General features: G+C 37.0%; 1 protein-coding gene across 3 annotated transcripts in view; it reads right to left on the reverse strand.

Moving 5' to 3' along the window:
• The window catches only part of CCDC146 (coiled-coil domain containing 146), a 200,831-nt gene that overhangs the window by 158,648 nt on the left and 17,228 nt on the right, over positions 1-24,955 (reverse strand). For all 3 annotated transcript variants that reach the window (XM_056799504.1, XM_007504057.3, XM_001371084.4), the window contains exon 2: positions 1,138-1,343. In XM_056799504.1, coding sequence (XP_056655482.1) covers positions 1,138-1,323 — 186 coding nt within the window. In that variant the 5' untranslated portion in view covers positions 1,324-1,343. The remainder of the gene's footprint in view (positions 1-1,137; positions 1,344-24,955) is intronic.

A 24,955-nucleotide genomic window follows, 5' to 3' on the forward strand; every position in this document is an offset into this window, starting at 1 on the left:
ATAGTAGAGCACACTATTACCATTAAACAAGTGACCAAAAGATTCCAGGAATATGAGATCCTACTGTTCATATTGTTTATTGATTACTGAGAGGAAAAATCTGATTAAGTGAGCAAAACATTGCCTTACAAGTTCTATCCCAACAAAGTGACTTTATTTCATGTCAAAATTGTGAGCCCTTGAAAAATGTAATAGCAATAATCTTTATAATAATAATAATTCTATGACGGTTAATGCCAAACATATGGCATTCTTGCAAAAACAAATTATATCCAATGTCTTGAAGAAGATTTGAGTTTAGAGCCAGGGCTGAAGAGGGATGAGGTCCTATACACTCCTGTTTTGGATGACGTATTGACAACATAGAGTTCCAGAATACTGCATAACCTTATCAACGAGATTAAAAATTACTCAAAAGTGTTTGATCATACTTTACACAAAGGAAAAACTAAGTGTATGAAAAATACCTGTTGTTTAGACTATGATATGCAATTGACAGGAGTATAACAGGCTAGATTGAAACTAGGAAGCTTGCAAAATTAATTTAATAACCCTAAACTTCTTAAAACAAAGGACCATTTTTTTTCCCTTTAAACATTGATATTCCTTTTTTCTAGCAATATTCAATGATTGTGTCCTAGAACACTATAATCTCTTATAAGTATTTACAGATAACCCAAAAGGCAATGGTGGCATCTAGTGAGCAAGTTACAATACATTCTCAATGAGAAACTACATAGATGTGGTACAAAGGATATCTTCAAAGAAATGCGTGATTAGAAAAGAAGATGGACCAGTCACTTAGAAGGGATAAGGTAGTGGGCATGTTGGTGCTCTAATGGTTCATGCATTGTTAAAAATAAAATGTCTCAAGGAAGGTCCACATTATATTGGGTAAATCCTGTGTGGCAAATTTAACATGAGGATATGAACAAGAGTCCCTCTGGTTGGGCAAGGAGACAGAGTCTTGATTTACATCATTAGAGGGAATACCCCATGATGAAGAGATCACAGATCCACTAGACTTGGAGGTATCATTTCTTACCCCTTACCCCCCATCCCTGGGAATAAAAAAAAACCTTAAATGGTCAATGGCAACGCTGAACACACTATAATAAAAAAGAAAGATACTCATACCTCATCTAAACACTGAAATGCAGGTGTTGTAGTTAAGTCAACAATGCGTTCATCTTGAATATTAATTGTAGGAACGATGACAGCATTAAATTCTGGTTGAGTTTCTACATGAGGGGACAACAATTTATCAGGTCTTTCTTTAGATTCTTCCTCTGAATCACTGGAACTAGGTTCATCCACATTCATGTTTGACAATTTTCACAGTTCTAAAAAATTAAAAGAAGAAAAATGTTTTCCCATATTGGTTATTTCAAAACCTTATCTATAATAGAGATAAAGCCTCTGTGTCAGAAAGACTTGAGTTCAAGTCCTACCTCTGGCTTATACTGGCTATGACTATGGACAAATCACCTTCTCACTACTCTGGCCAAAACTATAGTCAATACATTGTTCCAACCTGTATTGGGAGTTCCCTATGTCAATGAAATCACAGGTTCTGCTGACTCTTTATATTTATAAGTGAAATTAATAAAGAACACTATAATCTCTTATAATATATATATAATATATAATATAATATAATATAATATAATATAATATAATATAATATAATATAATAAAGAAAATGGCTTAAAAAGAAAAAATAAAAAAACTGAAGCTCCTTGAGGGTAGGGACTGTTTTTGCTTGGTTTTTTTTTCTTTTGTTTTTGTATCCCTGGTGCTTAGCATGTTGTTGTTCAATCATTTCAGTTTCTGACTCTTTGTTACCCTTTATGGGGTTTTCTTCGCACAGATACTGGAGTGGTTTGCCATTTCCTTCTCAAGCTCATTTGACAGATGGGGACCCTGAGGCCAACAGAGTTGGCAAGAGTGACTTGCCTAGGGTCACATCGTTAGTAAATATCTAAGGCCAGATTTGAACTTAGGAAGATGAGTCTTTATGACTCCAGGCTGGTACTCTGTTGACTGTGCCACCCGAATGCCCTGGTGCTTTTAATAGCAAGAACAACAGACCTGGAAAATAGGTCAAGAAGAGATCATTTAAGAATCAGTGGATTCCCTGAAAATCATGCTTTGTTTTTTTTTTTTAATGCCTGGATACAATATTTCAAGAAATCATGAATGAAACTGCCTAGATCTTTTACAACCATAAGACAAAGTAAATATTGAAAGAATCCAAAGATCAACTCCTGAAAGAAACCCTACAAAGATAAGTCCCAAGAATGGTGTACCCAGAATCTAGAGCTTCCATATCAAAGAAAAAATACTATAAATATCTAGAAAGACATTCAAGTATGAAAGGATCATTGTGCAAACCACATAAAAAACCTTGAGAACTTGGATTATATTTTAAAAGACAAAAGAGAGTGACTTACAACCAAAAAAACTTACCTTGCAAAGTTAAGTATAATCCTATAGGGAACATAAACGTATACACACATGCATACACCAATCCCCCAGGCACATATTTATGAAATTGAAGACTTGAAAGCATTTCTGATGAAAGATCAGAGATGAATATGAGTTTTTAAATATAAACTCAAGATCACAAGAAATCTAGAAAAACATTATTTGAATAATTGGAAGGGGCTATGTTTTATTCTTAATCTATGTTATATTTACTACTTGTGAGTATGAGCTTGTGCTTTATATCATGGAAGAGTTTGGTTCAGTGCATACTATATTATCTGACCTCAGGATAAGATAGCAATTGATTCTAGTGGTATCTAAAAATGACACTAAACAGTGGTACCTAATTTTATATAAAGACCATTTGGAAGGAGGCTTGTTGCATTGTTGCATTTTAAAAAATATGTTAAATACAGAATAAAAGAATATTAATGCATTCCTCTTTCTAGCAAAAATATTCATTTCTAATTATAAGTAGGTTTTGTGTAAGTCCTAACAGTATTTAACTTCTTGATTTCCTCAATCTCTTTTTCTCTGTCACCTCTAATTTTTCTTTTAAATCCTGCATTTGTTTATGTTGTTCTGAATGATTTTCATGGAGGTAACTGGCAGTTTCATGTAATTCAATCAGACTCACAATATCATACTCTGGGAAGTAATGTTTAAAAAAATTCTTTAAGTGAGCTGTACATCCCTTCAAAAACTGTCTTCTCACATGACTAGTGCATTCTTCACTATTTGCCTCTAAACCCTTAATTGATTCAGCCATTTCAGAGAGATGATCTATGAATGAAGCTGGATGTTCCCCTTTATTTTGCATGAGTTTATCAAATCTTGCCCATGCATTAGGTTTCGAGAAACAGAGCTTAATAACTTGGAGCAAGTCTTCCCTACATTTCCTTAAGTAAGTCATGCTTGTGGGATTTGCAAAATCAAGGCCTTCCCTCTGCTCTTCTGTGGGCAAACTAGTCAAGTTGTTATCTGACCTAGTCTTTTCAATGAATTGGTGATGCTCATGGGGACTAAACAGTTCAGACAAGAGAAATTCTATATCTTAGAAATCTGGATCAAAGATCCTGAAAGCACATTGCAGTTCTTTCTGCATCTTAAAAGGCTGATCAATAAATTTTGGAAATCATTTCTTCAGGGATTCAAGTTCTTGGGATGTAAACTGTTTATGCACTTTTGATTATAACACACCAGCTGTACTTGACAATTTAGTGACCTCCTTTAGAGGAAAAATTTCTTCAGGTTCACTATCAGACTTAGTGTCCTTGTCACGGTCATTTCCCTTTGTATTAACCTTTGTTTTCTTTGCCTTTCTCTCTTTCTCTTTGGGTGTACTATCTGTCTGACCATTGTTCTTGTCCTTAATCTGCTCTAGCCCTTTTTCCTTGATAAATTCCTCAAACAAGTGCTTAATAACATTTTCCAGGTTAGTATCTACCAACATTATCTGTGCTGCCTTTTGGGGGATCACAAATCTATATATATTCTTCAAATAGGCCAGAGTCTGTAAAGCTGCCATAGAAATGATGTAAATTTGAGTCAAAATCTGCCATAGTATATAGTTTCAGTCTGAAATGGCAACTGGAGTATGAACATTGTGGTGTTGCCAAGGTAATCCAGAGAATCAAAAATCATGTTGGTCATTTTGCTATAAAGGTATAGACCCAAAATCTAATAATGACTGCCATCACAACAGCTCCACAGAGAACTTGTTTGAACATCTTTTTCTGCTGTTTTTTAGGGATTGTAAAATTCAGTCATTTAGGGATGCCAATCTGTGATATATAAACACACCATCACTGAGAAAAACAGGAAGTTTCACAGTGGTCAGTTAGGCAATTATTTAGTAAAAATTACATTATTTGGTAAGCTATCCACCACTTCCTTCTTTTTTTACTTATGTAAAGACAAAGGCAATTCTTCCCATGAAGCTGTTTTTGTTTCTGAACTCTTAATATAGTTATGGAACCATTTCCTTATACCATTATAGAAGGTATTAGTAGGATCCCACTGTAGGGTGTAAAGTCTACAAAAAGGTAAGATTTTTGGTCACATTTTTAAATATTCCTTTTATATGGAGACAGTGCCAACCATTGGAAGATCTCTTGGCATCATGATTTTAAGGACCATGTGAATAAGAAATCAGGAAGGAACCATTTTTCCTTTTGTTATTATTGAACTCAATACGTTGAAATCTGGTTTTTGTTTCAAAAAATGATAATAAAAAAGAAAATAGGAAGGAAAGGAAGGTATAAAGGAAAGAAAAAAGAAGGAAAAAATCAATGATTTGGGGTCCTCCCGAGAGGACTGATAGTGTAGAGTCAATTCTGATATTTGTATTAATGCTACTAAAGTGAATTACAGCACAACCAATCTTCCTACCGCTTGGGTTTGACATGCCTGATTCATCTTTGACTCTATATACACATAAAATAGGTAACCAAGTGTAACATTAGTTGTTGCCTGTAAACCACAAAATTGTATGGGGTGTCTCAGTGGTGGGGTGGTCCAATAAAAATTCCCAAATTTAGCCCAGTTACCAAATCCCATGACCTAAGCAACATCATGGTTTCAATTTGCTAAGTCATCCTGTAGAAATCTAAGAATATTATCACAATCCCCAAGAAAGCCTATTAGCCTTCCACACCAGAACTACAGGGTTTTGACATATATGATCTATTAAATTAAAAAACAAAGCAGAAAACAACAAATGAACTCTCAGAGTTGCCTCCTTTCTCCTCTGCATATTCCAAGTTCAAGTAATGACATGGACACAGAAAAAAGGAACATATTAATTTAATTATTTTCTCTCTATGACATGTAAGATCAATTTTTAACATTAAAATTTTTTTGAACTTTGAATTACAAATTCTCTCTCCCTTCTTCTCACCTTCCCTCCTTTACTTTCTCCCTGCCCTCCCCCTTCCCTGAGACAGCAATCTGATATAGAGTTTACAAAACACATTCATTTAAAAAAGAATAAAGTTTACAAAACACCCTGAGACATGGGGTCTCAGTAAAACTTGTTTTAGACCTGCTTAAAGACAGGGAAAAAGAAAAAAGGGGTAGAGGAAATATACATCTCAACTGCTGGACTTCTTAGATGAAGAAGAGGAAGTGAAGAGTGAATAAATTCACCATTCCTGGCACATGGGTTAGCCATATTCAAACAAACACTGGATTCTGTCCTGGCTAATCATCCCTGAAGCAGATCAGTGAACCAGAGAGTGCCACAATTTCTTATATTTATAACCAACTTGGGGTAATAAATGTTGTTCCCTTGCAATCAGTTAACTACTGACTAAAGTCAGCTTTTTTCCCTATTACAGTCTCAAACCAAAAGTTTTCAGGTTTCCTCATCCCACTCCCATCTTCTATGGGGAGTTCCTAGCTCCAATCATTCTCCAGTCTCCTCCTTCCAGCAGGGTAATTTTTCCAATAGGTATATTTCCCATAGGCCCTCCAGGTAGTACAGGACTAAATACATTTTCCTTTACAATATATTTTCTGACTTTTTTTTTTCATTTCATTTGAAAACCTCTAATTCAGACTTTTCTAGTCATAGCCTAGCCTCTGTTAGCAAAACTATGGCATACATACCAGAGGGAGCTGCTCCTCTCCCCTCTCCACCATGCCTAAGGACATTTCTCACATCATTGGACCCTCTGCCCAGCAACCCAATGGGAATGATTCCTCCCTCCCCTGTCTGGGGTAAGGTGAGGGGCTCACATGTGGCATGAGGGTTGCAGTTTGGGCACTTGGTCTCTAAAAGGTTTGCCATCACTAGCCTAAACCAATTGCAATTGTATCACAGCCCATCTCCCTTAAATCATTCCTATTTGCAAATCATCCTTCAAATGCACCAAACCAGATTAGTTTTCCTAATGCATATGACTTAATTTTCAATGACTCCTTCACTGCTACCAAATTAAGCTCCAATTCTTCCTGTATTTCAAGGCCTTCCAAAATATACCTCCAATTTACCTTTCTAGAATCATATCACAATCCTCTTAGAGAACATTATGCTTTAAACTGTACTATTTACTGTGCTCTGTAAGAACCAGTCCTACAGTGTTACTGCAGGTCCAAGACAGGATGAGATAGATGAGTGGGTTTGGGATTGGGAGGGCAGAACAAGGCACAGATGGTGCATCATGGCAAAGTTTATTTCATTACAGCTAGTATTTTATAGGGCAACATTACATAAACTAAAGGATCAGGTAATCTTTTTACACAGACAATGGTTAGTAATAATTTGCAATCTTAGTACAATGACTTAGTTTACCTCACTGAAGCTTAGAGTTTTCTGTAGGATAATAAATCACAGGTAAATATGTAACCATCTAGTTCAGAATATCAGGAAAATATTTGCTTCAGTGGGTTTAACAAGAAGAGTCAATTACTACCAAGTAAAGCAGAGAGGGATTAGTAACCTTGGGTGATCACGATCATGTGACAATGGACTGATTATAGCTAGGCTATGGCTATGATTTTACTGGGGGGCCCACTCTCACTACTGGAGGTTACAGTGCTCCACACATTTCCCACTCTTTCTTGTCTCTGTGCCTTTTCTCATACCACTTCTTCTGCTTGGAATCCCATGTACCACTCTCTATCCTATAGAAGGCAGCATGGTTTAATGGGAACTAATCTGTTGTCAGAACTAGTCAAATAATGGCTCTGATATTTATTAGGTATTGGTCTGTCTATGAGAAAATTTCAATTTTCAAACAGATAAAAAAGGGTTAATAATACTTTCATTGAGAGGCACCACAGTATGGCAGATATAGAGCTAGCCTCAGAATCAGTAAGACTTGGGTTCATATACTATAAAGGATGAAAAGCAAATGGGAATCATTAGATAAGGAATCTTGATAAGAGATAAAAAGGAGTAACTGGCTAATCATTAAAAATCTTAGTTCAATTTTAAGAGTTAAAATCTTATACACTGAAGCACATTTATCTAAATGTAAATATCTTTGAAGCAAAGTTAATTTGTTGAATTGGTGTATATATTAAATTTATAATAGCTATATTGTCCTTCTGGGGGCCGAACCAAGATGGTAGAGTAATCCAGAGCAGCTCTGTGCCACCATGAGAATCCTCTAAACCCAAGATTAAAATATCACCACAAAACAAACACACACACAAAATCCAACAAGGAGACACAGTGAAACAACTTTCAAGAAAAGAAAAACCTGACTTCCAGCTAATCATGGCTGCAATCTAGACGCCACACACTTCCTCTCCCCGGCACCGAACGAAATAGACTACATCAAAGGAGCATAAAATCACCTTTGGAGGAACAGAAGGACTCCCCAGTACCCCCCAGAGGCAAAGGTACGTGGGGCTTGAACATTTCCACACTAAAATAAGAAGGAAAAGCTTGCACAGAAAAGTGAACTGAGCCACCCTTCCCCCACCCCACCTCCCCCACTAAACCAGAGTGAGCTACCTGAGCGCTCACCGGGACAACGAGTGAGTGGGGAACGTCTCTGTCTGGGGGGGGGGGCACTCCAGGGTCCTTGGGATCTGGGGACTGCCAGGATAAGGCGTGTCAGGGCGGTTTCACTGGAGAATCCAGCGACAGCTGAGCTGTACTTGGGGCGGGCTGCGCTGAACATCTCCGCGGAGCTGAGCACCAGGGGCAGATCACCTGCTGATTATCTGGGCGGAGCTGAACACCTGGGAAGTGTGGCTATGATCAGGGGCCCAGCGCTCTAAGAAACCTCAGAGGCTGGGAAGAACTAGTCTGAAGCAACCTAAATTCACAGAAAAACCACCCATATAACCCAGATCCCAGACCAAAAAGGAAAGGGTAATAAAACCACCAAAGGGATGGCTCACATGGCCCAAAATCAAGCCTCCAGGAAGAAAGGGAAAAAAGTGACTATTGAAAACTTTTATGGTGGAAGTACCCAAGGAAAAGAGGAGAATGAGGAGGAAATCCAAAAAAATTCAGAACACGCCTCCCAAAATGGAAACTATCAACAAGCTCTGGAAGATCTCAAACTGCAACTTATCCAAAAGATGGAAACCTGGAAAGAAAAATGGGAGAAAGAGATCAGCTGTCTGACAGATAAGAATGCTCAATTGGAAAAAGAACTCGAAGCATCCAATAGAAGGGCAGACAAGGCTGAAAAGCAAAACCAGTCCCTAACGACCAGAATTAAGCACCTCGAAGAAAGCGAGATGATAAAACAGCAAGAATCAATAAAGCAAACCCCAAAAATTAATGAATTAGAAGAAAACATAAAATATCTCACTGAGAAGGTCACAGACCTGGAAAACAGAGGGAGACGAGAAAATCTCCGAATTATCGGTCTCCCAGAAAAACCAGAGGTAAACAACAAACTCGATATTATTCTACAGGAGATTATAAAAGAAAATTGCCCTCACGTTCTGGAGCAAGGGGGCAAAATAGAAATAGAAAGGATTCATAGAACACCTTCTATACTAAATCCCCAAAAGACAACCCCTAGGAATGTAATTGCCAAATTCAAGAGCTTCCAAGTAAAGGAGAAAATCCTACAAGAAGCCAAGAAGAAGAGCTTCAGATATAAGGGGGCTCCCATAAGGATCACACACAACTTAGCGGCTAACACACTAAGAGACCGCAAAGCATGGAACATGATATTTAGAAAGGCAAGAGAGCTGGGTCTCCAACCAAGAATCAACTACCCAGCAAAACTGACTATATACTTCCAGGGGAAAGTATGGGCATTCAACAAAATAGAAGATTTCCAAGCATTTGCTAAGAAAAGACCAGAGCTCTGTGGAAAGTTCGATATCCAAGCACAGAAAGCAAGAGAAACATGAAAAGGTAAATATGAAAGAAAGGGAAAAGGAGATAAATCTTATCTTTTTCTTTAAGTCAAACTCTCTTCTCTAAGGACTACATTTACATCAAATTATATATATTAATAAGTGGGGAAAATGTTTTGTGTAACTTTCAAAAATTGTATCATCATAAGAGTAGTTAGAAGAAACATGCATAGGGAAAGATTGGGGCATTAAGAAGATTTGGGGAAAGTTGGGGCAAAGAAAGGAAAAGGGAGGGGGGAACCGTCGATAATACTAAGAATAACTTCAAGAAATAGGGGGTGAACCAATAGAATAATCTTTCCCATATAAAGATACACATGGGAAGGGGAGGGGAAGAACTCTCATATGAGAAGGAGAGGAAGAGAGAGTGAAGTGGAATTACTTAAACCTTACTCTCAGTGAAATCAACTTTGAGAGGGAAGAACATCTAGATCCAGTGGGATTCTGAATTCTATCTTATCCATTAGGGCAAGAAAGAAAGGAAAATCAAGGAGGGGGAAGAGGGAGGGAGTACAAAAAGGGAGGGAAGGATGTTGGTGATGGAATACTATTGTGCTAAAAGGAATAATAAAGTGGAGGAGTTCCATGGAGACTGGAACAACCTCCAGGAAGTGATGCAGAGCAAAAGGAGCAGAACCAGGAAAAATTATACACAGAGACTGATACATTGTGGTACAATCGAAGGTGATGGACTTCTCCATTAGTATCAATGCAATTTCCCTGAACAATCTGCAGGGATCTAAAAAAAAATACTACCCACAAGCAGAGGATAAACTGTGGGAGTAAAAACACCAATGAAAAGCAACTGCTTGACTACAGGGTTGGAGGAGATAAGACTGAGGAGAGACTCTAAATGAACACTATAATGCAAATTCCAACAACAGGGAAATGGGTTCGAGTCAAGAACACATGTGATAACCAGTGGAATCATGCGTCGGCTATGGGAGAGGGAAAGGCGGGGGATGGGGGGGAGAAGGTAGGAAAAGAAAACGATCTTTGTTTCCAGTGAATAATGTTTGGAAACGACCAAATAAAATAATGTTTAAATAAAAAAAAACACTGTTAAAAAATATAATTGGGAAATATTCAACAAAATAAATAAGAAATATAACATAAAAAAAAGAAAAGAAAAGAAAAGAAAAACCTAAAAGATAGGCAGAGAAAATCTGGGCCACTGCGGTGAGAGAGGAGCAGAGCCAGCAAGAGCCTATAGCAAGAAGGGAAGAGGAACAAGCAAAGAGCAAGCCACATCCCACCACCCCACATCAGCTGTCACAAGTTCCAAACTTAATACCAAGCCAACATCCAGATCCTGAGATCCTGCCTGGGCAAATAGTGATACAAGCCAACCCACAACCCTTGAAATTTCAAACCTGTGGGGAAGTCCAGAATCCCAGCCCAGGACAGTTGGTGCTGAAGTGGACCGATCCATATGAACCCAAAGCAAAGCCAGGAATCTTAGTTGGGGTTTGGGATGAGGACATAGTACACAGTTTGTGGTTGATGATAGTACTAAGTACTAAGTTCTGATCTTTTTGCCTAAAGGTCAGGGCAGAGCTCCAAGACAGGACAATTAAGAGTATGCCTGATTGGATCAGTACACAGTGAGACTAAAAACTCAAGCCTAAGCCTGGGGCTAGAATTTTATCAGCCCCTGACTTGATCAAGTTCAGAGTGAGATTAAAAGCTTATACCTAAGCCTTAGGCAAGTCTTTAAGTCATCATCATCACAAGGGTCAATTGAATCAACAAGGGGAGGGCATCCTCAGCCCTCTCAGCCCTCAGACTATCACATCATCCCCAAAGATAGGGAAAATGAGAAAACAACAGAAAAAGCACCTACCTCTAAATAATTTTTATGGAGACAAAGAACAAGATACAGACACAGAAGGGGACAGTGAAAGCAAAGGAAGCACATGCAAAGTAAAAAAGAAAAATATGGTTTGGACACAGATTCTGGAAGAGCTCAAAAAAGACTTCAAAAACCAATTAAGAGAGGTAGACGAAAAGTGGAAAAGAGAAACTAAAGTGATACAAGGAGAAAGGAAAGATATGCAAGAATTAATGAGCCAATTGAAAAAAGAGAACCAAAAATGTACAGAGGCTAATTAGACCTTAAAAATCAGAATTGACTATCTAGAAACTAATGGCTTCATGAGAAACCAAGAAACAATAAAGCAGAATCAAAGGAATGAAAAAAAACAGGAAAACATGAAATATTTTATTGGGAAAAAAAACTGACCTAGAAAATAGATCTAGCAGAGACAATTTGAGAATTATTGGACTACCTGAAAGCCATGATCAAGAAAAAACCTTGAACATCACATTAAAAGGAATTATCAAAGAAAACTGCCTAAAGATCCTCAAACAAGAAAATAAAATTGAAATTGAAAGAATTCACAGATCACCTCCAGAAAGAAATCCTCATATAACAACTTCCAGGAACACAATAGCCAAATTTAAGAGCCGCCAAGCTAAGGAGAAAATTCTTCAAACCACCAGAAAGAAATTATTCAAATACCATGGAGCTACAATCAGGATCACACAGGATCTAGTGGCTTTTACATTAAAGGATCAAAAAGCATGGAATATGATAGTCAGGAAAGCAAAAGATTCAGGTTTACAAACCAGAGTCATCTTTCCAGCAAAACTTAGTATATTCTTTTAGAGGAAAAAATGGACATTCAATAAGACAGAAGATTTCCCAGCATTCCTAAGAAATAAACCAGACCTAAACAAAAAATTTGAAGTCCAAACACAAGACACAAGAGAAGCCCAAAAAAGTTAATAAGAAAGAGAAAATTTAAGGGACTCATTAAGGTAAAAATATTTCTTTGTCTACATGGAAAAAGCATATCTATGATTCTCAAAAATGACCCTTAGTAGTAAAGAAAATAGAAAGAATTTACCCAGAAGAATGGTGGGGAAGTAATCTGATTATGATATGATGTATATTATAAGATGATATGAAATTATATGTATTTTTGATATTTACTCATATGAATGATATGTTAAAAATCAAGGGGTGAAAGAGAGAGTTGAACTAAGAGATAAGTGGAGGGAGAGATAGAATGGAGTAAATTATGTATTATAAAGAAGCATGAAAAAATATTATACAGAGGGGAGGATAAGGGTGGTGACCAGCAATGCTTAAACTTTGCTCTCATTGTAACTGGCTCAGAGAGGTAAAAACAAGTATACTCAGTGGGGTATAGAATTCTATCTTACCCTACCGAGAAGTAGAAGGGGAATAAGACAAGGGAGGGGAAAGTGTGTGTGTCTGTGAGTGACAAAAAGCAAAATATTGGTGAGGAAGAACAGAATGGAAAGGAATAGAGAAGGATCTAAAGGGGATAATATAATGGAGAGCAATACACAATTAATATAACACTCAATGTGAATGGGATGAACTCACCTATAAAACTGAAGTGAATAGCAGAATAGATTAAATACCAGAATCCTACTATATGTTGCTTACAAAAAACATAGTTTAGGCAGGGTGACACACACCCACACACACAGATTCAAGGTAAAAGGCTAGAGCAGAATTTATTATGCATCATCTAAAGTAAAAAAAAAAAAGCATGAGTATCAATCATGATATCAGACAAATCTAAAGTAGAAATTGATCTGATTAAAAGTGTTAAGGAAGGAAATTACATTTTACTAAAAGGTACTATAAACAATGAAATAATATCATTACTAAACATTTATGCACCAAATAGTATAGTATCTAGATTTCTAAAGGAAAAATTAAATGAGCTTAAGGAGGAAATAGATAGTAAGGCCATACTATGGAGGGGGGGGGGGATATCTCAACCTTCCTCCTTCAGAACTAGGTAAATTAAACTAAAAGATTAATAAGAAAGAAGTAAGGGAAGTAAATGAAATGCTAGAAAAATTAGAGTTAATAGATATCTGGAAAAAATGAACACTGATGAAAAGGAATACACCTTCTTCTCAGCAGAACATGATACATATACAAAGATTGACCTTGTACTAGGGCATGGAAATATTGCAAACAAATGCAGAAAAGCAGAAATAATAAATGCAACTTTTTCAGAGCACAATGCAATAAAAGATAGAATTAACAAGGGTCCATGGAAAGGAAAATTTAAAAGTAATTGGAAACTAAATAATTCTTTGAAACTGGTGTGTCAAAGAAGAAACTATAGAAATAATTATAGACTTCATTAAAAAATGACAATGAGGGGGAAGCTGGGTAGCTCAGTGGATTGAGAACCAGGCCTAGAGACAGGAGGTCCTGGTTTCAAATCTGAACTCAGACACTTCCCAGCTGTGTGACCCTGGGCAAGTCACTTAACCCCCATTGCCTAGCCCTTACCACTCTTCTGCCTTGGAGCCAATACACAATATTGACTCCAAGACAGAAGGTAAGGGTTTATATAAAAAAAGAGAGAGAGAGAGAGAGAGAGAGAGAGAGAATAATATGGAAGTAGGTTTTGAATACATGTATAACCCAGTGGAACTGCTTGTCAGCCCCAGAAGGGAAGAGGGAAGCGGAGTGGGAAAAATTATGAATCATGTAACCATGGAAAAGTTTCAAAATAAATAAATAATATATATGTATGTGGATATATATATGCGCATATATATTAATTTATAGTAGACCACAGAATGCCACCTAACTCTAAATGAAAAGGTTGGGAAATGAGAAAGAAAAACACCATTCTTCGTAAAATGAGGTGCCTTAGGGGCAGCTGGGTAGCTCAGTGTATTGAGAGCCAAATCTAGAGACAGGAGGTCCTAGGTACAAATCTGGCCTCAAACACTTCCCAACTGTGTGACTCTGGGCAGATCACTTAGCCTCCATTGCCTAGCCCTTACCACTCTTCTGCCTTAGAGTCAATACGTAGTTTTGATTCTAAGATGGAAGGTAAAGGTTTAAAAACTTTTTTTTTAAATGAGGTGCCATCTTATTGATAATCTGTGTCAACCTTAGGCAAAATTGTAAAGTAAGCAAAGATTTGTTTTCAGGATTCTCCTAATCTCTCCTCTTTGGTCTGCCTCCTTTCTTCTCCCTCCTTTTATCTAGCCCCTACTTTCTGCTTTCCTTGGGTTCCCAGTTTCTTCATGGGTCTCTATTCTCTTATTCTACTTTGGCCTACAATATCCTAGCAGCATCTCTTATTGAGATCTTGCCCTATTCTGACCTAAGGTGGAGAACTCATTCCTTTTCCTTTGAAGGCACCACTATCACAAATGTGAAATTTTCATTTTTTCCTTTAACTCACACCTCAATTACAAGAAATTGCCAAGTCTTATAGATTTCTACTTCCATAGAATCTCTTCCATCTGTCCACTTCTTTTCACTCACAAGACCACTATCTTTGTTCAGGTCTTCATTATCTCTAGCCTGCACTAATGGAATAATTCCTTAATTGGCCTCCCTGCTTCAAGTCCTCTTTCTCCAATTCATCTGCCAACTTCTACTAAAGTGATTTTTTTTAAGCATGGTTTTGACCATCTCACCTCTCTGCTCAAGAAGCTCCCTATTGTCTCCAGAATCAAATAAAACTCCTTTGAGTGGCATTTAAAGCCCTTTAATATCTGCCTTGTTAATGTTCCACGGTGACTAGGGAAAAAGAAAAAGAAACTATACATCCTAAAATATTTATAGCAGCTCTTTTTTGTGCTAGCAAAGAAATGAAAACTGAAAGGATGACCATCAATTGGGGAACAGCTGAACAAGCTGTAGTATCTGCTTTTAATGGAATACTTTAGGGCCATAAGAAATGACAAGACGATCACAAAAAAAACTTTGAAAGATATATGAAATGATGCAAAGTGAAATAAGAACAAGGAGAATCTTTTACACAGTAAGAGCAAAAAACTATGATGATCAACTGTGAATGGCTTAAGTATTATCAACAAGGCAAGGATCCAGGACAGCTCCAAGGAACTCATGACAAAAAAAGCTATTCAGCCCCAAATAAGAAATAGCCAAAATCTGAATACAGATTGAAGCAAACCATTCTTCACTTAATTTCCTCTATAAATGTTTCTCTAGTATAAGTGATATGTCTTGTTTTATAACATGATGTACAAGATAATATTTATTATATGATAATTATGTACAACCTATATCATATTACCTGCCTTATTTATGGACATAGTTAATGTGATCTATTTTATTATGTTACATATTATGTTATTGGTAAAAATCAAAATAAACTGCTACTCAAACAAATCTGCCTGCTATTTATTTACCTTTCCTGACATATATTTTACTTTTTCATGTACTCTGCAGCTCAGCATAGTTGGCTCACAGGGTAGAGGGATGGGATTAAAATATGACTAAAAGAGTAAGAAGGGACTGGTTGCAAAGGGCTTTAAATGCCAAACAGATGATTTTATATTTGATCCTAGAGGCCAAAGGGAGTTGTTGTAGTTAAATCAGTGGGGCTGAAGGGAAAATATGGTTAGACCGACAAAGTCAGATCTGATCTTTAGGAAGTCACTTTTGGCAGCTGAGTAGAGGATGAATTTAGGAGGTGAGAGATTTGAGACAGGGAGACACCAAAGGGCTATGCTAAAAATCCAGCTGAGAAGTGATCAGGGTCCAAAGCTAGTAGACTGTAGAAGAGATACTGACAAGACAATAAGATGTGATAATTTGTTCAAGGTGACACAGAGAATTAGTGAGAGAACTAAAACTAGAATCTAGTGTTATCCAGGTTATAGCTTAAATATTAAAAATGGCTTAATGTATCAATATTTTATGCAAGATTATTTTCTGTCACTCACATTTCAAACACAAAGACTCTAACAATTATTTCTCTATGATTAAGTAAAACATAGTCGCCACCTTGTGGCAATTTACTATTAATGCAGCAGAAAACTACTATTGTGTTTGTTGGCCTACAACAAATTTAAGTCAATGTAACAAACATATGTTAAACATCTGTTTTGCCCAAAGAATTGTGCTAGGTACCAGAGATCTGTGTTATGGCTTATTTCTAGCACCTGCTGTCTCATTTTATAAACACAAAACATTCCAATATATGAAATACTGTACAAAAAGCCTTATGTGAATGTTAGCCTGTTTATTAAAACTATGAGTTGTTGTTGGGTTTTTTGGAGTCTGATGACCACCCCGAGAAAATTAAGAGTTAAATTGGAAATTTAGGCCATAAACAAACTTTGAGAAATTTTTTCTTTGTTTAAGTTTATGAACATGCAGGGGGGATTTTCATAGGATCACCACTCCAAAATAGAAAGGGAACTTCATAAGTATGTTAGTCCAGTCTCCTCAAGTTATAGATGAGAAAACTGAGGTCCAAAGAGAATAAGTGATCTGCCCCAAGTTGGTTGGTTGGTTGTATCATCATACTTGAAGAAGACCAAAATGACATCCCCATGTTTGGGTCAATGTACAGTGTGTGTACAATGTACAGTGGCCAATCAGACCACAGGCTGGGCACAAATGGTATGAACATTTGGGATAGAGATGTCTCAAAATTTGAAGATGTCATTTTTCTTCTGAGCCACTTCAATTCTGCTTTGTTCATAGAGCAAAGTGCCTTCTTTGATGAGGGCCTGCCACGCTGGGCAGTCCTATGCCAGTGTCTCTCATTTCTCACAATCCATACCAAAGTTCTTCAAAGAGACTTCCAGAGTGTCTTGGTATCACTTCTGCTGACTTCATGTAAGCACTTGCCTTATGTGAGTTCTCTATACAATAGTCTTTGAGGTAAACATATATTTGGCAAACAATGTGACCAGCCCATATGAATTTCACTTTCTGCAATAGAATTTGAATGCTATGTCAGTTCAGTTCCAGAAAGGACTTCAGTGTCTTATAACTTATCTTGCCAGGTGATCTTCAGAATCTTCCTAAGATAATTTAAAAGGAAGTGATTCAATTCCTGGCATGGCACTGGTACATGGTCTAGGTTTCACAGGCATTCAACAATGAAGTCAGCACAACAGCTTCATAGACCTTCTGTCTGAGAGGTAGTCTAATACTTCTTCCCTCCCACAATTTCCTTGGGAGCCTCCCAAACACTGAGCTAGCTCTGTCAACGTATGTGTCAACCTTATCATATTCTGTGTACATCCCTGGAATGCATGCTGCCAGGATAAGTGAATATAATTATCCACAGCATTCAAAATGTCTCCATTTGCTGTAACCGATGGTTCCACATGATTCATGTGGTGTGACTACTAGAGAACCTCTGTTGGTGCTAATTTTCAGGTCAAAATTAGCAAAAGGGGCAGAGTATCGACCCATATTATGTTGCATTTCAGTCTCAGAGTGCACTGCATTGAGTGCACAAGCATATGATCTGTGAACCATTGTGGCCTAACTGCTCTACTTTAGTTTTGGCTTGAAGCCTTTTTAAGTTAAACAATTTACCAATGGCGCCCAAAGTCAGAGAGGTAGCCATGGCAGAGCCAGAGCACCTCCATCACCAGTCAATCAAAAAGCATTTATTATTTTTCCAGACACAGTACTGGACATTCAACAACAATAAAATTGTTAATGATTTCAAATATCTTGCATTCTATTGAAAAAAATACAAGCAACAAATATTAAAATGCATGTAAAATAGAGAAAAATAAATACAAAGTAGGAAGAATTAGCAGTGAGGGCTAGAAGAAAAGAAAAGGAGTCATACTTAAGATGGCATGTTAGCTAAATTTTGAAGGAAACTAAGGATTCTAAGAGGAAGAAGGAAGGAGGGAATGTATGAGTGGAATGCGAATCAACCTGTGCAGGGCATGGAGATAGCAGAGAAAGAGTTATATATGTGACACACATTTGAGGACAATTTGGCTGGACCAAAGTCAATAGCAATGAATAACAAGGCTGGAAAGATGGGTAATATGACTTCGTACTTTATCATAGTTGTGAAAGGCTATGTGAACAGGACCAGAATCAGCCATAGGATGGAACTTTCTTCTCATTTTCCTTTCTCACTACTTTTCTTTGTCAACAAATGAATGAATGAACAAAAAGCTCTTATTAACAGTTTAATAGGCATCAACCTATATTTTAAGTGCTGAAAATATACATATACCTCTTCCCTTGATGAGTTTACATGCGAATGGGAGTAAAGTGGCATGTATGAGGAAGCAGTGACCAGGGAAGGGAATTATGATCTGGGAAGTTGCAAAGATGGTGGGTGGAACAATGAGAGTCAAGCCAATAGTAGGGAATGACTTGAGTACAGTTTGGAGAACAAGAGGTAGAAAGTAGAGGTGACAGGGGGCAGCTGGGTAGCTCAGTGGATTGAGAGCCAGGCCTAGAGATGGGAGGTCCTAAGTTCAAATCTGACCTCAGACACTTCCCAGCTGTGTGACCCTGGGCAAGTCACTTGACCCCCATTGCCTAGCCCTTACCACTCTTCTGCCTTGGAGCCAATATACAGTATTGACTCCACGATGGAAGGTAAGAGTTTAAAAAAAAAAGAAAAGAAAGTAGAGGTGACAAAGATATATACATAGCTAAAGGGTAGGTGGTAAAAAGAATGTCAAATAGTGCCAAGTACTGCCAAAATTGGCTTAGTGCCTCCCTGGAGGCCTAGTTTGGAGGGTGTAATGAAAAACAATGGCCAATTGAAAAGGAAACTTTGTGGCTAAGCAATAATTATAATGTTCAATAAATCAGCTGCACTCTTTGTGGTGGCAAAAAAAATTGTGATAGACACAGTACTAGCACTGGGGATATAAAAAGAAGAAAAGATTTCCGAATTGCAATAAGCTTACATTCTAAAAGGGGACATACAGCATAAATATAAAATTAACACATAAAACATAATTACTACTGGGATGGAGGGCACTAGCATTTGGGTAGGATCAGAAAAAGCTTCATGTAGGATATGATGTTTGAACTGCATTTTAAAGGAAGAAAGGGACTCTGAGGTAGAAGCAAAGGATTCAATTATTGGGGAATAAAAGTACTACTTTGATGTAGTGAGGGCACAATTAAAGTAAGATGATTTTTTTAACATGTTCAATCAATAGGCTTGTAGGATTTCCTCCGGTTTCATTCAGCAACTTGTGAGTAGGTACAGAGGCAAAATAGTAGGAAAAATCCAGGGCTGAGATTTGGCAAGAGGATATGGTGGTGAGGGATTTAAGAGCAGTGCAGATTATGGAGTTAAATTGGCTAACTACTGGGTTGAGGTGAGAGAAGGAGAAAAATTAAGCCAGAGCAAGGGAATAGACTGAGAAAGTAATGACTAGTGGAGGAAATAGAGATCACGTGGAAGATGAAGAATAGACATAGGAATGAAGCACAGACAGAGGTGCAATGATGTGAGGTTATGATTAGAGGTATACGTAGAAAAGAGGCAGTAGATAATATCCTGCTTCACCAAAGTTCACTTCCTTTAGACTCTTATGAAATACATGATCAATCACATGTTTTCTTCTTTGTTTCTATTTCCACAGTTCTCTAGATGTAGATAGTGGTCTTTCTCATAAAGGATGCCTGCCATACCACTGCTGGGTTTGTACCCCAAAGAGATGATAAAGAAAAAGACTTGTACAAAATTATTTATAGCCACACTCTTTGTGGTGGCAAAAAAAAAATTGGAAAATAAAAGGGTGTCCATTGATTGGGGAATGACTGACCAAATTGTGGCATATGTTGGTGATGGAATACTATTATGCTGAAAAGAATAATGAACTGGAGGAATTCCATGTGAACTGGAAAGACCTTTAGAAATTGATGCAGAGTGAAAGAAGCAGAATCAGGAGAACATTTTACACAGAGACTGATACACTGTGGTACAATCGAATGTAATAGACTTTTCTACTAGCAGCAATGCAATGACCCAGGACAATCCAGAGGAACATATGTGAAAGAATGCTGTCCACATCCAGAGAAAGAACTGTGGGAGTAGAAATGCAGAAGCAAAACATATGATCAATCATGTAGTTGGATGGGGATATGATTATGGGTTTGTTGTTAGAAGTTCACTCTTCTGCAAATATGAATAACATGGAAATAGGTTTTGAATAATGATACATGTATAATCCAGTGGAATTGCTTGTCAGCTCCAGGAAGGGCAAGGGAAGAAAGGATGAAAAAATCATGAATCATGGAACCATGGAAAAATAAATATCCTAAATACATTTTTAAAATAAAATAATATTTTGTTTTCCTCTCCATTACATGCAAAAAATTTTTACATTCATTTAAAAACATTTTTGAATTCCAAGTTCTCTCCTTTCTTCTGACTGTCCCTCCATGACCTCCTCCCTCCCTGAGATGGTATATAATCTATCAGGAGGAGGGGGGAGGAGGAAGAGGAGAAGGAAGGGAAAAGAGGAGAGAGGAGAGAAGAAGAGGAAGGAGATATATGAAAAATATAGTATAGAAAATGAAATATATAGTGTGTTTCAGTCTGCATTCAGACTCCATCAATTCTTTCTTGGAGGCCAAGTGATATTTTTCATTATGAGTCTTTGGATCACTGCATTACTGAGAATAACTAGGCCATTCACAGTTCTTCATCAAGAAATATTGCTTTGTCACTGTGTAAAAAATTCTGGTTCTGCTCACTTCACTTTATATAAGTTCATGTAAGTCTTTCAAGATTTTTCCGAAATTATCCAGCTTGTCACTTCTTTTTAAAAAAATTTTTTTAAACATTATTTTATTTGGTCATTTCCAAACATTATTCATTGGAAACAAAGATCATTTTCTTTTCCTCCCCCCCACCCCCAACCTCTTCCATAGCCGACACGCGATTCCACTGGGTATCACATGTGTCCTTGATTCGAACCCATTTCCATGTTGTTGGTATTTGAATTCGAGTGTTCATTTAGTCTCTCCTCAGTCATATCCCCTCCACCCTTGTAATCAAGCAGTTGCTTTTCCTCAGTGTTTTTACTCCCACAGTTTATCTTCTGCTTGTGGATAGTGTTTTTTAGATCCCTGCAGATTGTTCAGGGACATTGCATGGACCCTAATGGAGAAGTCCATTACCTTCGATTGTACCACAGTGTATCAGTCTCTGTGTACAATGTTTTCCTGGTTCTGCTCCTTTCGCTCTACATCACTTCCTGGAGGTTGTTCCAGTCTCCATGGAACTCCTCCACTTTATTATTCCTTTTAGCACAATAGTATTCCATCACCAACATATACCACAATTTGTTCAGCCATTCCCCAATTGATGAGCATCCTCTCATTTTCCAATTTTTGGCCACCACAAAGAGTGCAGCTATGAATATTCTTGTACAAGTTTTTTTTTCCTTATTATCTCTTTGGGGTACAAACCCAGCAGTGCTATGGCTGGATCAAAGGGCAGACAGTCTTTTATTGCCCTTTGGGCACAGTTCCAAATTGCCCTCCAGAATGGTTGGATCAATTCACAATTGCACCAGCAATGCATTAATGTCCCAACTTTGCCACATCCCTTCCAGCATTCATTACTTTCCATAGCTGTCATGTTAGCCAATCTGCTAGGTGTGAGGTGATACCTCAGAGTTGTTTTGATTTGCATCTCTCTGATTATAAGAGATGTAGAGCACTTTTTCATGTGCTTATTAATAGTTTTGATTTCTTTGGCTGAAAACTGCCTATTCATGTCCCTTACCCATTTATCAATTGGAGAATGGCTTGATTTTTTGTACAATTGATTTAGCTCTTTGTAAATTTGAGTAATTAGACCTTTGTCAGAGGTTTTTATGAAGATTGTTTCCCAATTTGTTGCTTTCCTTCTGATTTTAGTTACCTTGGTTTTGTTTGTACAAAACCTTTTTAATTTGATGTAGTCAAAATTATTTATTTTGCATTTTGTGCCTCTTTCTAAGTCTTGCTTGGTTTTAAAATCTTTCCCTTCCCAAAGGTCTGACATGTATACTATTCTGTGTTCACCTAATTTTCTTATAGTTTCCTTCTTTATGTTCAAGTCATTCACCCATTCTGAATGTATCTTGGTGTAGGGTGTGAGGTGTTGATCCAAAGCTAATCTTTCCCACACTGTCTTCCAATTTTCCCAGCAGTTTTTATCAAATAATGGATTTTTGTCCCAAAAGCTGGGGTCTTTGGGTTTGTCATAAACTGTCTTGCTGAGATCATTTATGCCAAGTATATTCCACTGATCCTCCTTCTGTCTCTTAGCCAGTACCAAATTGTTTTGATGACCACTGCTTTATAGTATAATTTGAGATCTGGGACTGCAAGTCCTCCTTCCTTTGCATTTTTTTTTCACAATTTCCATGGATATCCTTGATCTTTTGTTCTTCCAAATGAACTTATTTATGGGTTTTTTTTCCTAATTCAGTAAAGAAAGTTTTTTGTAGTTCAATGGGTATGGCACTAAATAAGTAAATTAATTTGGGTAGGATTGTCATTTTTATTATTTTAGCTCATCCTACCCATGAGCAATCAATGCTTTTCCAATTGTTTAGATCTAGTTTTAACTGTGTGGAAAGTGTTTTGTAGTTGTGTTCATATAGTTCCTGTGTTTGTCTCTGCAGATAGATTCCTAAGTATTTTATATTGTCTAGGGTGATTTTAAATGGTATTTCTCTTTCTAATTCTTGCTGCTGAAATGGGTTAGAGATATATAGAAATGTTGATGACTTATGCAGGTTCATTTTGTATTCTGCAACTTTGCTAAAGTTGTTGTTTATTTTGAGTAACTTTTTGATTGATTCTCGAGGCTTAAGTAAACCATCATATTATCCGCAAAGAGTGATAGCTTGGTCTCCTCATTGCCAATTTTAATACCTTCAATTTATTTTTCTTCTCTAATTGCTACTGCTAGTGTTTCTAGTACAATGTCAAATAGTAGAGGTGATAATGGGCATCCTTATTTGACTCCTGATCTTATTGGGAAGGCTTCTAGTTTATCCCCATTGCAGATGATGTTTGCTGATGGTTTTAGATATATACTGTTTATTATTTTTAGGAATGACCGTTCTATTCCTATACTTTCCAGTGTTTTCAATAGGAATGGGCATTGTATTTTATCAAAGGCTTTTTCTGCATCGATTGAGATAATCATGTGATTTTTGTCAGTTTGCTTGTTAATATGGTCAATTATGTGGATGGTTTTCCTAATATTGAACCATCCTTGCATTCCTGGTATGAATCCTACCTGGTCATAGTGAATGACCCTTGTGATAACTTGCTGGAGCCTTTTTGCTATATTCATTAGGGAGATTGGTCTATAGTTTTCTTTCTCTGTTTTTGACCTGCCTGGCTTTGGGATCAGTACCATGTTTGTGTTGTAAAATGAATTTGGTAGAACTCCTTCTTGGCTTATTCTGTCAAATAGTTTGTTTAATATTGGGATTAGTTGTTCTTTGAATGTTTGATAGTTGTCACTTCTTATAACACAACAGAATTCCATCATTATTGTATTTCATCTTAGAAACAACAGGAAGTCACTGGAGTTATTTGAGTGGGAAATCATGTGGTGAGATTTGTGCCTAAGAAAAATCACTTTAGCAGAAATATGTAGGATGGCCTAAAGTGTGAAAACACATAAAGCAGGGAGATCAGTTAGATATCTGTTGCAACAATCTAGGTAAGAATCAAGGGATTGAACTGAAATGGTAGCTGTGTGGGAATAGAAGTGGTTTGTATGTGAAAGATTTTGTAGCGCTAGAAACATTAAGATTTGGCAACTTATTGGATATTTGAGGTTAGAAAGAGAGAAGAACCATGGACAATATCAAGTTTGGAAATCTGAGATACTGGAAGGATGATAGTGTTTTAGGCAGAAATAGGAAAATCTGGAAGAAGATCTATTTCAGGGGAAAAGACAGTAAATTCAGTTTTAGACATATTGTGCTTAAGATGTCTCCTAGGCAACTAGTCTGAAAAAGTCTAGACAATTGGCCATCCTTGATGATTGATAAATTTTTCTCATTTTAAGAAAAATCCATTCATCCCAATAATATCAAAATTACTAAAACTTTAGTGATAACATAATTATGAAAAACAATGCAATCCTTACTGTTAGAGTTTACGGAATACTTGGAGACATAAAAGAACACAGGACTTTGAGTCAGGAAGACTCAGCTTTCCTAGTTAAAATCTGTCCCCAGACACTAACTGTGTGACCCTGCCCAGGTCATTTAACTATTTTTGCCTCAGTTTCTTGATCTGTAAAATGAGCTGGAGAAAGATAAGGCAAATCACTCCTCTATCTTTGCCAAGAAAACCCAATTAGGACCAGAAAGAATCAGATATGACTGAAAACAACTAAAAAACAAAAGAGATGTAAAAAAAGTTCAAATACTTGCCTATAATTTACATTAAATTCTAAGGTATTTGTGACAACCCTTTAACAAGAGATTTAAAATTAATACTTTCTCTAATACTCAAAATTAAAGAATTTTGAGAAGAATTTGTTGGTCTGTATAGGCAACATAAGTCTCTACACAGAGTTCTTTCCACAGATCCAGGAACTCCCCATTCAACAACTCAGGGAGTAATAAATATGCATTTTAAATATTCTTTAACTCAAATATCCCCCCCATATTTAGTCCCAATTAATGAGGTTTTCCTCAATGTTTTATTATATTGTATGGAAAACCTTATTAATATTGTTTGGACCTAGCTTGATGTGGCTAAAAAATTGAATGACCTCAGAGATGCTATTGGAGAAAGTCAATAGCTATAGAGAATTCTGGAATCTCACCC

Source organism: Monodelphis domestica, chromosome 5, assembly GCF_027887165.1.
Source record: "Monodelphis domestica isolate mMonDom1 chromosome 5, mMonDom1.pri, whole genome shotgun sequence".
In the NCBI taxonomy this organism is placed as follows: Eukaryota; Metazoa; Chordata; class Mammalia; order Didelphimorphia; family Didelphidae; genus Monodelphis; species Monodelphis domestica.